At 35.3% G+C, this 18,501-nt stretch overlaps 1 protein-coding gene across 1 annotated transcript in view; it reads right to left on the reverse strand.

Annotated features, from left to right (window-relative positions):
• The window catches only part of LOC108038337 (forkhead box protein O), a 33,996-nt gene extending 17,719 nt beyond the window's left edge, over positions 1-16,277 (reverse strand). Inside the window, 4 exon segments of the mRNA XM_044458757.1 lie at positions 4,906-5,120; positions 5,401-5,734; positions 15,212-15,557; positions 15,929-16,277. Coding sequence (XP_044314692.1) covers positions 4,906-5,120; positions 5,401-5,620 — 435 coding nt within the window. The 5' untranslated portion in view covers positions 5,621-5,734; positions 15,212-15,557; positions 15,929-16,277.
• Positions 16,278-18,501: the final 2,224 nt, after the last annotated feature.

Genomic DNA, 18,501 nt, shown 5'->3' on the forward strand with positions numbered 1-18,501 from the left:
TTTCGCGAATTTTACAACCCGGAGGCAAATTGCGGCTGCGGCGGTGGTGTTAATTAGTACAACAACTGACGGAGTGGCGTAGTAAAATTGCTCAGCAAATTGCACACTAACCTCACACAATAAAATGCCGAGTACACATTGTAAGTGCAGCATAATTAATAGTCAGACTATTACGATCCAGACGGGTCAGACGTCGAATATATTTATACATGTGATTGACTGACGATTTGTGGGCTTTTTTTTATGACGAGGCCAGGTTTTAGGACCTCATATCTCAGAAACTTTGTCAGCAAAATCGGAAATATTTAGTATGCTCTGAGATAAATCATTGAAGGTGACAATTATCGTAAAGAATTAAACTTGCAATTGTGCCTACAAAGATGTAAACAATATTTACTTTGACTACTTGGTCGACAGAATCGGAAATATTTTAAATGCTCTGAGATAAATCATTGTAGCAGGAGTACGTAGTAAAAAGTACAAAGTATAATGAAATGTATATCGTTAAACAATTTAAATTAAATTCAAATTATCCAGTAACCAACTTAAATGCTAAAATTCTATATTTATTGTTTACTTATTTGCTATATTTGTGGGTAAGGAATGTATTAATATATTAAGTGATCGAAGTCAAATATTTAAAATTATTATTGCGCAGTATAGGCAGCCAGTTATTCAAGTATAAATTCTCGACCTCAGCCTTACGATAGCGGACATTTTTACGCTGCCCTGATCCATTAAGATGTTATATAAATGTCATTAAATCGAGAAATATATTAGGTAATAAATATTGAATGATCCAATCGAGTAAACGTTTTACGCGTTGGAATATTAAGTAATGGGTTTCACAGCTGGAAGGGTTTATAACGCTGCAAGTTCGAGCCCCCTTCTGGCCATATAATTGTTTACTAACATTTAGAAAACAACTATATCCGTGTTGCCTCCACTGTTATCAGCATAGTGCAAAAAATAAACTAAAAAAAAAAAAGAAAGCGGAAAAAAAACACTGAAAAAAGGGGGCGTGTGCTGGCCGGCAAGGCAAATTAATACTACGCAGTTGCCGGTACAGTAAGTGGGGCCACACTGACTGAGAGTTGCATGCAAATAATAGAAATAATAGAAATAAATACCCCGAATAGCTCGGCATGGTCTGGTGCGAGCAAGGTTAATGCTTATTTATAAACGAATATTATGTGCTCGGCGATCTTAGAGTGCTGATCTCGTTCTTGTTCTCGCTCGCGATTTGCGCTGCCATTTGGTTTTTAGCTGAATTTGATTATTTCCAGTATTTGCACGTTTCATTTCAACGCCCCTGCCAAATCAAATTCAAAATAATCATTTAAAAAAAAACTTATATCGCTGTGATTTCTTTGGGTTTTGTTATTGTTTTGATTTTACGTACAAATGCACTTTACACCAAATAAAATGCGACGCGAAAAGAAAACAAAATAAAACGCAAGCAGACCAACAATGCGTATACTTAATGCGCGGCTAACAAGCGCGAATAGCTAGAGAAAATATGGGAAAAATGAGAAAAAACTTAGGGAACATATAGCCCAGATCACAGTGGGAAGTTGTGGGTGGGGGAGGGGAGGTGGGATTGCACAGTCAAGTGTCAAATTGATTACACAAGATGTGCATTTCTTATATCAAAACGCTCGGCTATCGTTAATGAATGCCATTATTTTCCTAGTTTATTGCATATTTATATTGTTTCAACCTATTTGAAGAGCTTGCATTGGGCAATTGAGTGACGGACTGAGTAATGCGCATTTCGTCGCCCCACTTTGTGTTCTTCTGGTTTCGGGCGCATTGTTGGCAAGGCCATTGTCTTGATAAGGCCCATTGATAAGGCCAAAGTTAACAAAGGTTACCCAGAGTGCTAGGCAAACTGCATTTACACTATAAGCCATGTATTGTTGAAATATTATACAATATGCTTGTGTTATCTTTACCAGATTACAAGCAATCGAGTTAAATCGGGAAATTTCCACACGAGAAGGTCGAAATGATTCCATTTGGATCTGGGTTAAGATTTACTTATTTCCGTATGTATTTCGAAATAAATAAAATAAATTCCCTGTGCCACAATCTCTAATCCCTCCGCCCCCTAATCTCTTTGACGCTTTTCCAAGAAAAAATTCCATACGCCTTCCCCAATAAAATCAGGAAATGTATGCTCGCCCATCGTAAATTCGTGGGATGCCACCTAAGAAGGCGTCATAAATTACAGAAATTTCCAAACATAATTGCCAAAGCGCGACGAGTTCAGGGCGAGTGAAAACCACGAAAATGTTGGGCCAACAAAATATTTATAACCCGCTGCGGTTCGCTGCCAATTAAAAGAGGCAAATATAAAAAGAATAAAAATAACATTTTGCGAACACAAAAATAAATTGATAAAAGGAGCAACAGAAAGAAATACTTGGCACCGGTTCAATGGCCAAATCGTACGACAAGGATGAGTTCGATGATGAAGACACGAGCCACCGAACCACCGAACCACCGCACCACCGAGCCACACAACCACCAACCACCGGAGGAAGCCTTTGCAATGCCGTCGCCGTCGAGTGGCAAATTTAAAATTCCACAAATGTCATTTGAGTGTTTCGCTCGTTTCGTTCTTTATTATTATGACGACTATTCAAAGAGGAAGCTTTGCGAGGAAAAAACGTGGAGCTGGGACGATGGTATAAGACTGGGAAAAAGGAAGCAAGTGTCAGGTGGAATGCGGCTACGTGTTGCATAAATTAATAAATCCCATAAAACTTCCTATCATAACTCTTCCTTTCAATAAGAGAACAGGAAGAGTTTAAAAATAAGTCAGGTCCAAATAAAGTTAAATTTAGTGTGGGAAAGAATTAAATCTTTTAGTATGAAAACTATTAATAAAACTGCATAGTTTGTCAAAATTAAATATATATATTGTTGAAGTTATAATTTAACAATAATAAAATAGTTCTAAAAATGATTTCTACATACATATATATATCAAACGACGCAAAATGAAAAAAAAAATATATATAAAACACTGCTGTTTACATTTTTTCGTCAAAAACAATACTTTATAAAATGAAAACCATAACACTTTCATTCCTCACCTTTAATCCCCCTTAAAAATGCATTGATTAGAGTTTTGTTTACATTTTTTGTGCATATTCCTAGAAGCTACTATCTAAGCTCGAATAACTTTTTCTACGACGCGAGAATAAATTTCTTTATCACGATGATTGTTATTTCCACTCGTAATCACAGAAAAAACCAAAGCGTCAATCCTACTTCCGTGAAACCAGCAAAAAGCGACCGTCAAAAATAATCATAAAAAAAACACCATTAATATAAATAATGGCAATATTAGTTCACAGCCCTAGGGTAAAAAATGTACTCAAAACAAAAACAAACTGAAATTCGCTGGAAGCGCGCAGTCTGCGCAAAAAATAAAGTTTCGGGTATCAAGTGGAGAATCGTCTTCGATTTCTTCGTAGCCAGCGCAGCGCATTCTTCAACTGCCGTTGGACTTTTATCACTGCGAGGTGCTAAGAAACCAGCAAAAATTAAGTGAAGTATCAGCGAAAATGATAAAGAAAACAATCACGTGAATGACGCACTGCATTAGCCAAGAAATATGAGTGGATCGAATGATTTATTTGCCGGATCACGTATACGCAGGCGATCATGAACGGAAGGAGTTCTAGGAAATTAGTCATTGAAATTCTACCCTATATGATTTACTTACAATGGTTGTAGCCAAAAACCTCTAAAATTCATAAAAGCCACAAGTGTGCGTGTTGATTGAAATTAAAAAGTAAAAAACCCCATTTGAAGTTAATGTCAATGAACTTTAGCGATTATTGATAACTTGCAAAAAAGATCGTATAGTATAAACACACAAATAAGCAAATGTTATCAGTATGAAAAAATGAAAACAAAAAGAAAAGAGGGGGATATGTAAAAACAATATAAACAGAAATAAATTTAATTTGTGTTTACTTTTTAGGGAAAACTAAGAATTCCAAATGGATTTCCTGGTAATCTTCTAAAAATACCTAAGCCCGTTGAAAATGTACTAAAGTGAAATGAAGTGGTTTTGGGGAAAAAGACAAATAGCGGATGAAAAGGGGTAACCGGTATCTGAATATGAATGAAAATGAAGCATGATTTACGCAAAGTACCCATGCATGTGATTGTGCACGCTTCTATTTATTTACGTATGCTGCGATGTAAACAAAACGAAAAACGATCCGAAGATAAAAGCGCATTAATTGCAAAACTCTGCAAGAAAATGGAAATCCAGAAAAGACAGTAGGAAATGTGATGCCAGGCGCTATGACAAACATTTCACACACACTTAATAAATAAGCGAAAAACAAAAAAAAAATAACTCTGACTGACTGACGATTGCATAATAATAGCGAAAAACGACCACAAAATATGAAAGCCAAACACAAGCTCCACTTTATCTTCACTCTCACTCCATTTGACTGACTTGGCCATGAACTTGACCGTTTGCTTTGCGAAATGTGAATGAAATTGTTATTTGAAAGCCAACAAGCATTGTGGGAAAAAAGACAAAGTTGAAAGCGCTCAACAAAATAAACATAAACAAAACAAAAAAAATAGTGGAGTTTAAGAGTTGGAGAAGAAGATTAAGCTGTGTAAGTAAGAGGATTGAAAGTCCACTAAAGTTTTTCCCGGAAAATTAAATATGCTAAGAAAGACGGTCTATTATATTGCTCATTTCTGAATTTTTATAATTTTTAAACAAATTACTCTTATGAAACCCTATTTAATAAAGTTCTGACCTGTTTGCAGTGCATCAATCATTTTTAAAGGATTAGGACCTATTTTCTACATTTCAATTATTTACAATGTCCCCAAAAAATTAAGATTATTATTTTAACTTACCTTCCAACCGGCACTGCTATTCGAATCGCCCTTGTCCTTGAAGTATGGCACATTCTGGACCATCCACTCGTAAATCTGGCTCAGAGTCAGTCGTTTGTCGGTGGCCGATCCAATGGCATGCGTGATGAGATCCGCATAGGATAGATTTCCCCATGCATTGCGACGCGATGAGTTTTTCTTGGCTGCATTCGCATTTTGTATAGCCTGCTGTGAGTCTGTTTTGGGGTATACAAAAATTAATCATGATTTTAATTGGGGGAAGAAAAGAAAGAGTGCATAGAGGAAATCTCTTGATCAAAATAATTATATTTAGTTGAACCATGGCATATAATGGTAAATTCGAGGTATAAACACTTCAAGTTATATAACTGCTTTAACTCAAATGTATACATTCAAATGCAACTAAAATTACTTTAACTTTTAGAGACTTCGAAATGTGGGAAGTTCGATTCATGGAAGTTCGACTGCATATGATTTCTGTGGGTGAAGGCCTACCTCCTGGGGCCAACTGCTGATTGCTGGCCTTTGTACTGTCCAACTCGTCGACGGGCTCCACGAAGTTCTCGGGTCGCGGACAGGGCCATGTGTTGGATCTGGCGCGGGTCTGAGGCTCGAAGCCCACGTCCAGGGGCAACTCGCCCCCCAGCTGGTCCATGGCCAGGCCGTTGTCTGTGTGGGTCAACGGGGGCCAGTCCTGTGCGAAGCCGTCCATCATGGGGTAGAGTAGGTCGTTGTGCAGTTGCAGCTTTGCGGCTCTTCGATCTCTCCTCGCCAACCCAAAAAGTATCGAAGCAAATTGGAAAGCCTCGCGATCAATCGCAACCTGAAGCTGTAAAGAAAAATACATAAATTAACTACAATTGTTTTCTAAAAAAAATCTTTTCTTAAAACCGTATTTTGCAAAACATAGATATTGAACGAAAGTGGGTGAACATCCAAAGTCTACCATATATACAAAACTTTAGTAAAATCTGAAATTAATAATAATATTTGCCACCAAATTTAGGAACGTTTGATACATTATGGCATTTGTTCTCAGTGCAATTGAATCAAAAATAGAAAGAGGAAGATTGATAGATATAAAAGCCAAAAATTAACCTTGAATTGTAAATGACTTTAGTACTTTGTGTCAAATCATCTCAACTCTGTCAAGCATTTCGATCAAAATTGCATTTTGATTGTTTTCGTGCTTCGAAATGTCGAAACGATTTCCAAATGATCTTGGATCGTTAATCTAATTGACAATTCGATTTTAGAGTTGACGATAAAATTAATCACGTTTTAGGAGAGAGCTCATATAATCTTCAGATTTTACTGTCAGATTTTTTCAATAAAGAAAAAAAATTATTTTTGATTGTCAATCAAGCTCCAGAATTTCCGGTTATTTGTACAAGTTATTAAACCTAAAATTTACACAAATTATTCAGTTATTCTTGACTTGTTTTAAGTGATTTGAAATATAGTACTCGTTTTTATAACTTTCAAGTGATTTAATATGATACTTTGTACGAGAACCTCACAGTATAATTGAATATACCGAATCGACAGCATTACTAATTTATAGTTTCTGGAAAATTACCTTGTATATTTATTCAAAGAAAATCTGAAAAAAATTTGTAAAATCACATTTTTGGCCTCAACAAGTGCCAGAGAAAAAGCTCTTAAATGGAATGAAGAGAGCGTTATCAACAGACCCACGGAAAAGAGAGAAAAACCAGGCTGAGGCAATAGCGATACGATAATGTAGGTTATGATCTTGTTCGAATGCCGCGTACATTTTCTTTGCATTCCAATGCTCCACATTTTTGTTATTGTTGCTTAGAAATGGAAATCAATTAGTTTTAATAAAATCTATAAATGCCTATATGACTAAATTTAGCACACAAATGGAATCAGCTGAGCCAATGGAAACGATTTCAATTAGCGCGGCGGCGACGAGAGTTATCAATTCTTTAATAATTGGTGATGTATAGGTTTGGGTAATCAAGACGCAGCTTAAAATACAATGAAAAGTGTGACAAATCCAGGGTAAATCTCTCTCTCTCTCTCTCTTGGCCTTTCTATATGTTACTTAATCTGTTCGAATATTAAGGTCTATTGACTCTGTCTGGAATGAGAGAACTGATAAGTCATTTAAGCTCAACGAGCATCGCACGAACTTTGATAGCAATTGTCTGGTGCAATTTTAACCGAAAATTAGGTATAAATAGGTAAAACATGAAACCTTATCAATGAGCTCTACTGAACTACCGTCGATTAATTGCTATTTCTGGCCATTTTAATCGCATCGTATAATTTATGATTTGCATTTTTAATGTCAAATGCCTTGACATTTTCAGGGACATATTTCATTAAAGATATTATTCCCTGATAATGACAATCGTCTGATGCAATTTAAAATTTAAATTAAGGAGACACTTAGCCTTATCTTTAAGCTTTTAAGATTAGGATTCATTTTAGGTATGACTGTTCAAATATATGCCAGCCAATATCAATTTTTTAATGATGTTCAGCAGACAAAGTGACTCGAATTTCAATAATACATATTATTCCGGATTTTAATCGAAAAATAAATACTGTTCACAATTTCTTATCAATTGTTTTACGTACCTTAAAAAAAATTGTAGGGAATTTATAATATTAATTAATTCCAAGTATCAAACATTTAAAAAAATAAACATTAAATATCGGATCATATATGCTTACTAAAAATTAATTATAGATACGCGTTTAAAGTTCGAAATGTTTGCCAGTTAATAGTGTCCACATAAGAGGAATAAAGCTCATGAAAGAGAATATTTTGTTTCTCTTTAACTTGAAATCGTAAACAAATTGAAAAGTGTGCGTAACTGAATTAAAATTCAACTCACCAATACTGCGAAACAACAACGAGTATATGTGTGTGGATCGTTCGAGGCAATTTTATTTAGCTTTTTATACACTTTTTTTTGTTCACCAAAGAGAAAGATTGTGAGAGGGAGAAAAGAAGATGGGGAGAGGGAAAGGGGAAAGGGGAAAGGAAGAGACTTCGACATCGACAGCAAAGAACTACCTTGAGAACACGGAAGTTCATTCATTCGCTCTACCTAAACATATTTGCCTACCTGAAAGCATTCCGATCGTCACCTCATTATTTCGTTCTCGGAAATTTTCAAAAACTGGCTGCCATATTTTCTGGCTGGTGTTTTTATGTATTTAAATAGCGAAATTATTTAGATAAGGTCGCGCGTCGTCGTTTGTCATTGCATAATATCTTCCCAGCGAAAGGTTTATGGCCGCAAATAATAGCAATGCGAATGCGAATGAGTCGCACTGAAGTGCCCCCAGCAAAAAAAAAAAAAAAAAAAAAAAACCCAGTCGGCAAAACAACTAAACGAAACATTCCAACCTGACCTAAGCCACTAGTAACAACGAAAATCAAAGCAAATATAATGAGGCTGTCAAAAAAGAAACCCAGAAACACACTCACGTAAGGAAAAGACACTAATAGTAACTTTAAATCCAGAAGTGATCGACTCAGATATTCGCTGTATCAGAATCTGGAATTTTTGGGAGAGGCATTTCCGAGCTGCAGCAAAGTTCATTGATTCGGTTTTGGGGTCACCATATCAGAGCTTTCTCTTCGTTCCTCATTTTTTCTCAATTTATGCGATTGTATTTAAGCTGAAGGTTGTAGTCACAATTATATTATATTTGTTTAAATTTATTTAATTTATGGGAGGAAAACAATAATAAATCGAAACAAACATAATATATTTATAGTGATTTGTCACTAACCCAAATCAAAAATTATTATCAACAGTAAGTAAAATAATTTAAAAACCACCCAACCAATGAGAATCTACCTAGTCCAGAGATAATTGCTTCTAAAAATTGTGCAAAATTCTAATTGCTGCCCCTCATTGCCAGCTGCAAAACTATTTTGAGTAAATCAGCATTTTCTATTTGCATTTGCACTTAAATATAATCTGTTTCTTACTTTCGACCAAGAGAAATTGCGTCGCAAAGTCGGGAGAGAAACATTGAATAATATGCGATAACATTTGATAATATTCAAACACGTCATTATATGAAAATAACTAGAGGGGAAAAGCAAAACAATAACACAAAGAAATAGGTAAAGCATAGCAAATGTAAACAATAACAAGACAATCGTCTGAAAGGCAAACAAAAAATTGATTGGGAATGGGATTTACTCTGATATACTGCGTCACATTTTACTACATATAATATATAAGTCGGTTGAGGGGACAATTTTAAAGACAGGTTTTCAACAAACATATTTTTTATTACATCAGATTAGCATATGCATTTTGTATATGGCCAGTGACGCAAATTTACGTAGGTGCTTTTCTTTGATCGGTCGGTATAAAAACGAGAGATCAACACAACAAAAACTTGTTAGATTATGTTAATACTACTCTAGCCATAATATCAGATAATATTCTAATGAAAATCCAAACAACGCAAAAGGCTTATTATCACACAAAAAAATATAGGGTGATTCAGAAACGTGTTTGTGTGTTATTTTTCTCAAACTGGACAGATATGTATGTAGCATAAATCACCTTTAAAGAACCCGGCGTGGGATGTGAAAATGTATAGAAAACCCATCTGTAGATTTTCAAAAATTACACAATGCTTTCAGGAAATTGGGGGAGTGTACACAAAAATTCCCAAAGCATTCCAAGTGTTTCAATGTCACGAACAGATCGAAGGCAAAAATTTCACTAGGGTAAAATCTTCAGGTGGTCCCCTTTTTTCAAGAGGGTGTGACGCGCAACAAGTTGAGAATTCTAAAACTAGATATACGCCGATGAACGTGGGAGTCCTCAGAAAGCTGTTGTTTTATATATAGATAGATAGAAATATAGAACCAAAAGCCGAAAGAAAGCAAGTGCAAAAAAAAAAAACAAAAAACACCAGAAATAAGAAGCAAAAACAGATCTCAAATAATAATAAAAAAAAAAACAAAACAAAGCAAAAGCAAACTAAATAAAGACAGCAATAAAAAGATATTATAAAAATTAAAACAGAATCAGTACGAAGAAAGAAAGCAATGAAAAGGAAAACGGAATAAAGAAAGATCAACAGAGCAAGCAAAACAAAAATAAACCAACACTTGTTACGTAATGCCTTTCAATAGTTCGCTCTGCTTCCCGACTTTTCTCATGTGTTTTTCGTTTGATTCTATATGCGTATGAGTACCACATACTTCCCACTTTTCGAGGGTGTACAGACAAGTATGGCTATCAGTTGGTGACACTTAGTGCCGACCCAAAATAATCCTAGCTAAGGCTAACACTTAGAATCTGTTCCGGATAGACTTGGCCTCGGAGATCAAATGATAAGCCAAGAAGTCGTTGTATCAGGGGCGTAGTTAATGTACATTTTAACACTCATTTAGTTTTCAAATATATTATAACCAAATTTATATAAAAAACATTGAAAAACATTATTGAATTCAAAATATTGTAAAATATTCAAAATATGTAATAACAAAATTAAGGCCAATATAAAAATACGTTATAGCTATGTTAAGCATCAACAATTATTATTACATTTCAGATTTAAATTTGTTCTCTAAAACAATGATAGGTGTGAATAACTACAATGAACTATATTTTATTTGAAATAACCCACTGATGTTTATATAATTACTCAAAAATGAAAGCATTATCCCTTTAAGTTGGGATGCATTCTAGTTGGGTTTCTTTTAAGAATGTTTTCCCAACTCATCCTAGTCAGATCTCCCATTGCCCACGTCCATGGGAATTGTGTGCTTATCAGTAGGAGCAAAGCTCTAAAGATCAGAAAGCCGGCCACAAAAGTGTCCGCCAGATGCTCTGTCCGCAGAAACCCTCGACCCCAGCGAAACCATGTGATTCGGTATGCTTGTGACTGGACCTGGTCCGACGTAGTGCCCCTGAATCTCAGGTATATGGGGTCCTCACCTCCCCGGACCACCACCGTACCTGCCCCTCACACATGACCGGGTTCAGCAATGTGGAAGTAAAAGAGATCTACTCCCCGACACAACCCGTCAAACAGGATTATAAAGCAAAGTAAGTCAATGCGAGAGAAGGCCCGATGCTCGGCCCGAAAAAAAAGAAACCCCAAACAGAAACAGAGAAAATAAAAAGCAAGACTGACAGCTGGTCGTCGGTGTGGAGATATTCGCACAGCAACTGGTATGGTCTGCACCGATCTGGTCCGGTCTGCCCTGCCTAATGAGCCGACGACGAGATGAAGACGACGACATCACATCAAATCACTCCCGAAGCCCAGGTTCCGGGCCCAAGATTTCAGGTCCAAGCTCTTGAATACCGAGTGCCGAGTACCTCGCGACCCCATAATGATCACAGTGATAATGATAATGATGATAATCATGACGATGACGAGGCCACATCGAACCCACTTGTCGGCCAGTCCATTCCGGTGTGCGGGGTCTCTGGTTGTGTGCCTTGTCACCCTCCACAAAACCGAACGACCTTTAATTCGAAAGTGAATTACACTCCAGCAATATCAACTTCGTCATAGGCTAACCTGCTGATAAGGCACTACAACATGAAAGTGGTGTATTGGACTTATTAAGTGACCCCCTTTTTTCTTCAGGTTGAATAAAATACATGTTTGAGTACCTAATTCTTTACTTTGGGTTAAATGGGTTAACCATTATCACTTGATTAAAGCAAACATATTGATAAAAAATTTAAATTCCAGTTAAAGTTTATAAATGTAAAGAAGTTTTAGTTTAATTTAAAATAAAGTACTTCATCATCAAAACTCTTATCTACAAATTCTAATCAATGAGTTGTCAATTATTAGAATGCATTGTGATTATATTAACTATAGTATGTGGAGCAGAACTACCAGTAAGGGATAACTTATTGTGAGGTTCAGAAAAAAGAACACAATTTTATCTCTCACCCACTTCTTAAATACGTCTTAGGTTGACTCCAAATTTTACAAAGCTTTTAATTTATATTTCGACTATCGATGAATAAAAGGTTCATAAATTATAAACTTATCATTTTTCTAAATTTCTAATTTAAATTGAAGAACTTCAGCAATGCCAATCAACCAGTGAACTCTCTATAATACTCCATAATTCCCCTTAGACACTGTGGTGCTGTGGTTTTCCCGACTGCGTTCTTATCACGCAAACGAAAAGATAAAGAAGCGATAAAGAACTGAAGCGAAAGCAATGCACATCATATTTTTATGCATTGCCCCCCAGAGCAACTGTTGCCATGTGGGCCTGTCCCACTCTTTTGCCCCTGTCTCTGTCCGTGTATCTCTCTCTCGCAGCTTATCGCAACCCCCTCCCAGTCCCCATCCCCTCAGAACCACCCACCGTAACCCCTTGACAATGCCAAGCATAAACCTTGGACAACAAATCTTTTTTTGCGACACTTTCAATCTGTGCTCTTCTTTAAATCATTCGTATAAAGCTTCTTTTTGAAATGTTGTTACCATGTTTTAATGGTTAGTAAGTTAATGGTGGTTAGGAAAGGGTATTATTGGTGGTTTTATACATGAATCTGATAAATTTGGAAATGTATAGATTTATTTAAGACTTTCGGAAAAGGATAACAAATTTTAAAGTTCTAAAGACTATGTATTTGGTTTTAAATGTGTTTCATCCAAACATTGAGAACCATTTCTTACAAATTTAAAGAAAGTTTAGCAAAAAGAAAAGAACAGAGTATATGCAAATTGGAAACAAACAGTAAAAACTAAGCGAGTGAGTTTAGAAAGTACAGTACAAGCCATACCAGTAAGCCCGTTTAATGAATAACCAAAAAAATAATTGTTTTAATAGAAATAGTTTTTTTTGAATTGTCTCCATAATTAGAAGTGTATAGATTTCAAAGAGAACGTTTGTGCAATGGATGAAAGTAAGGTATTTTCCTGCTATGTATATTGCATTAGAAAATGCACAAGGAGTTGTCAGTCATTGCATTCTGGTTTTTTCTACGCTGTAAATATTTAATAATTTATTAAGTCAATTATCGCGGAAGCTTATTCAAATAAAAGCTTATTGAAAGTGCAGTTATCTGGCGGCACGTGGGCCTGCGAGAGAAACACGCGCTACTAGAGCGACAAAGAAGAGTATATATATATGTCTCTATGGGGAAATAGAGAAGGAGAGGCTCGACCAGGCAATGTGCAATAGTTCAGAATGCAATGCAAATGAGTGCTGAGGCACCCCGTGCAATGTTTCTAGAATTCATTAAAATAATTAAGGAGCAAACGATTCGATTCGATGGAGAAGTCACCCAAGAACGTAGAGCCCCCCAAACATCGATCTTCGATTGACAGCTGAGACAACTGACGCATGGAAAACTTGGATGCGATCATCATCTGACTTTATCATCCGCAATGCACACGCAATAGATTTGCATTACTAACGTTTTGGGGTCAACGGTAAAATAGAAACAAATTACACGGAAAAAAAGGATTTACAAAAAATGATTTTACAAACTATTTAACCGTTAACTAGGTTTCATATTGTACCAATTGATTTCAGATATTACCCGAAAAACAGGGAAATTAATATACAAAATTTGAACAATTTTAAAATTATAAGAATTAAATTGTAGTTATTACAATCTGTATTCATGTGTTTTCAGGTGCTTTACACATAAAATTTCTACAACTACAAAATAATCTTTTTCCTTTAACCACAATCACCACAATTATATAAAATATGCCTAAACGTGTTAATATATGTACTCGTTCTTGATTAATTAATTTATTATTTACTTATTTAGTTCCTCTTTAAAATGTACTGCCTTTGTTAATTACTTTCCCTGTTTCTCCGCTTCAACTACCGTTTTTTTCAACAAACTTTTGCACACTTTCTTGTTATCGCCGGGCACGTTCCACCAATGTGGCCAGCAAACACTCAAGATATGATAAAAAACCACAAGCACATACAAAGGAATATATAGGCATACTAGTATATATTTTTTGAGCCATCAGCTGCTGTACCTTGGCACATTGCGGATAGATAAAAGCCTTATCTGGGAAACGAAAAAAAGCCTTTTCGACAGCTAACCGAGTGGCGAATCAACCCATTTATGAAAATTAAGCCTAATCGCATTTCAATGTCAATACTGATGTCAAAAACTAACGATGAAAATTATTTAAAAATATATTGAAATAGTCAAGTGTAGGCAATTTAGCAACAAAATCGGCCTTCCAATACGAAAATCGGTGGAGCAAACATAGAAAGAAATGAGCAGCGGGCTCTACAAGCGACACACGCTCCGAACTTCTGCTATCAGTGTGGCGCTGGGACTCTATTTTTAGAGCCATTATCAGCAGTGCTCTAATTAAGATCTCCCCAGCCCACTCTCGAACAAAGTAACACACCAAAACGGACTAATCAAAGCCCACACGAACAGAAAGATCATCTATTGAACGCGGTGGAGCGCGGAACGTGAGTGAGCTTTATGGTTCTGGGGTTTTGATCTTGAAAGTGAAACGATTGTAAATTACTGGGACAGAAATATAACACCTAAAACCCTATATTGTATTTGAAAAAAAGGAGCATGACGAAAGAATTGCTCACTTTAGAAAACGAACTTATTCCATTTTTTATTTGAATAAATCTTATAGACAAAAGTTAAAAATAAACTCATTCTTAAAATGGATACGTGTGGTTAAAAACTTTCCTGAATGCGAACAAAAGTTTTTAAATAGTCATTTAATATTTAATTTAAGAATGAGTTTATTTATAATATTTGCTTATAAGATTTAGGAAAAACTCATATATTGCGTACCAAAATACACAGTTTATTTTATGAATTCTATTTTTGTTACTTAAACTTTTCTTTGCAAGTCAAACTATTGGAGTACTATGCGAAAAATTCTGTACCTTAACCATTTCAAACTTGAATTTCTTCTTGGTTCCAGTTTTTTGGAGCTTATTAATATTAATATTAACTGTAATATTGTATGTCCTAACTTATTATTATATTTTTTAAAGCGAGAAAATACATTAAAAAAAGGCTGACATAACTAACTGATTGCACAACTTAAAATTATCACATATTTTGGTTTTAGATTTCACAGCTTAATATTTATATTTTTAGACACAGTTTATTAGCCCTTCAAAATTTGTAATTCTCAGTTTAAGCTTCCTATAAATACATTTAAAAATATAATCGGTAAGTAGGTTTTATTTAAATATATTTTTACTTAACATTTATAGTGATGCAGTTGAAATATAGGATGATTTCAGATAACAGTTTCTTATTAATAAGTAAAACTATTTTTTATTGATATTGATATTTACCCGCCAAAAGTTTGCAATTGAAAATCGTTGCTCCTTGTTGACTGCGATGTGTTTCAATGTTGTTGATTCTGCCGGTGGAATTTGTTGATCGCCGTTTCTTGTTTGATGTTGTTGTTGTTAACTAGCACTGTTTTACTTTATTTTCCTTCTTGTTTTGCACTTTTTATGAGCTTGTTTATTTTATAGGTAGTATATATTTGTGTTGTTGTTTTGAGCAAAACTTGTGCGGGTTTCTTGATTTTTAAATGGGTGAATATATATTTTTTAGATTTCAGCTGGCATAATTTCTTGCTCACACACACACATAAATTGGGGTTGTTGTTATTGGGCGGCGGTTTTGCTTAAGCTAAAGATTATATTGTAAAAACGTTTAATTAGTTAATATATATATGACAACAATAAAAATAAACAAATAAAAAGAGCGCGAAGAGAGGAGCCAAGCTATTAAAGAGAGTGCTTAAGAGAAGCGAGAGGGCGAAACGCGCGATCACGTCACGTCATCAATTCATGCCAATTGGACGCACACACAACACTTAATTGGAATTCGTATGAGAATTCAATGAAAACCGAGCGGCGCAGTCGAAAAGTTGTTTAAAGTTCAAATGGGTAAAAAATTTTAATATAAACACGTTTTCGAGCTTACTCCAATTCGCTTTGGCTAGTAGTGTGCGTAACGTTTGTATTTTTATTGGTATATATATATGTATAAGTATATACACAACGTGACTGCGACGAAGATCATCCAAGCATCGCTATATAATACGTTTTGGAGCTTTTCTCTTATTTTATATATCGCAAATAAAACGAACGCGTTCTTTCTACGCTTCAGTTTTGAGTTCCGCACATTCACATGTTTTGATATCGAAATTTGTTACACTTTTCTAAGGGTTTTTTTTTGCACTTTGCCTTTGACGATAAGCGATTTGCAATATACTATTTCAAAGAGAGGGTCTAGAGGATCACTGGGTATTATTTCTTGGCTGAAAAGGAAAACGATGAACGACCTCGTGGCTTTTAACCGCAAGCGAAAAAACACGGACTACTCGTTAACTGCTTTCTAGTTGGATGCGAACTGACAACTGAAACTGATTCGCCGTCGCCTTCGTAAAATTTTTCATTTCGTTTCGTTCGGCGCAAAAAGGCGGTCTATGTGTGTGTCAGTGTGTGTTGTGTGTCGGTCGGGGGGTGTATGTGTGCCGAAGCAGCCCCAATAGAGAGGGAGAGAGTGGGGGAGCTTTGCTCTCTCTTTTGTTCCACTTGCGTTCCACACGGCGAAGAAACTTCACGTTTTTATATTTTGTATGTTTGTGGCGCGCCCGCACACACACACTAACACAGTGGCGGACAAAAAAGTAGAGGGGAATGCTAAATCAAAAATATATACTTTACATATTAATCATACAAATTACGGGTTATGTTTACAAAGCAACAAAAGACTTTATTGTACATTGGTTTAATCTTAAGACAAAGGTTAGAAGGAATGGTTTACGGCAAAACAAAAACTTTTATATTTTATTTAGTTACAACGAGAAGCACAGGTGTTGTTAAAAAAAAATCTAAATGTTCCGCAATTTGAATTATTGTAGTTTCTCTTTATTTGAAAGATAGTTTCGTATTTGGGGTCATAATTTTAAAATATGCTTGAATCTAAAATAAATTTCTTTCAGTAAAAGCCAATAATTATAATTTACTGTAGCTTTCTTAAAATTTATTGAAAAGAACATTTTTTTGTACAAATATGTACGTAGAAGAAAATTAAAGATACTTTTTCTAATCGGGTACTGCTTTCTAAACCATTTTAAAGACAATTAATTCAGTTAAAACTTACAAGTTTAGTTTTTATTAAATCTCATGTGTTTTAAAACCAAACAAACCTAAACATTTTTATTAATAGTCCACATTTCTTAACTAATAAACGCATGTATTGGTGTAGAGATTTGCACGCTTTAAGATTGGAGGAACTAGATTAAGCTAATACCAAGTTCATAATTAAACTTGTTATTCATAAATAATCTTGTTATTGGCCTTATCTAGTTCCTTGTTTTATTTGTATAACTAAGTAAACAATTATGTTTGTTAAATTGTTAATTATAAAAGAAAAAATGTTGTTGAGTGAAAAAAAATTATATACAGTTTGTCTTGAGCACAAAAATACCTTACTTTTTGTATATTTTCTATTTTTTTGGTCGGCACTGTGCGCGTTCGATATCAATAAATAAAAGCCTTAGTTTACCTATTTTATACATTTGGAATTTAAATTGTTTCTGTTCATTATGGTCGCGCTGCTCTGAACTCGAAATTCTGAACGTTATGGAAAGGGGGCGGCGAAAGGGGCAGGGTGGGCGTTTTGGGTGGGGTGGTGGTGTGGTGGGGCGTTCGGCATTGCTGATAAGGCAGCTGTTATCTCACGATTACCCGCTCTCTCTCTCTCTCTCTCTTGCTCTGGGTTGCTTTTTCTCTCTCTCTTACGTTCATTGTCTCGTGATGTGATGGAAAATTTCCCGAAATTGCATTCTACTGATAATGCCACAACTGCACATTTGTGCATATGAATATGGATTTAAAAATGTCCCGCATCTCTGATATGTTCGAGCTTTTTGGAAGAATGTATTTTATTACCAAAGTCCCCCGCATCCCCAAACACCCCCCTCCCCGCATAGTACCAGTTTTTTTGTTTTCTTTTTGCGCCTAGACCCGATATCTGTATATATTTGAACGTACGTACGCGTCCATGTGAGTGTGTATCGGTGTTTTTTTAATGCGCCTGCCACATAAATTCCGCAACATTACACGGCTAATGAAGTCTAGACGCTGAGGCCGGACCCCAACAGTTTATGGATCGTCCAAACTTAATGTCTGATCCGCCAATGGGGTGGGTCATTCAAGGTGGTATGCTGCAATAATTATGGGAATTTAAGCTGCACCTCCGCGAGTCTAGGAGATGGGATACAAGTGGATCATTTAATTGGGTCATCATGTTCGAAAATGGCTTTAACTACACGTTTTCATAATAGTTCAATTTCACTTGTATTTAACAGTTTCATTTAAGAAATTAGTTTTTTAAAAGCTCCAAAGGGTCTTTTAAAAGTAAGACGGTACGAAAGTTTTCAAAATTCCAATCACATTTATAAGAATTAAGATAAACATTAACACCAGCAAGTATTTAAAATTTACTTACATATGTGAATGTTATTTTGATCTTGATTTTAACATTTCACATTCATTTCGTTTGCTAAGCTAACAAAAAAATTCTTTTAAATATAGTTAAAATTGTTTTATCTTTGTTTAGC

Source organism: Drosophila rhopaloa, unplaced genomic scaffold (assembly GCF_018152115.1).
Source record: "Drosophila rhopaloa isolate 14029-0021.01 unplaced genomic scaffold, ASM1815211v1 contig_167, whole genome shotgun sequence".
Classification (NCBI taxonomy): domain Eukaryota; kingdom Metazoa; phylum Arthropoda; class Insecta; order Diptera; family Drosophilidae; genus Drosophila; species Drosophila rhopaloa.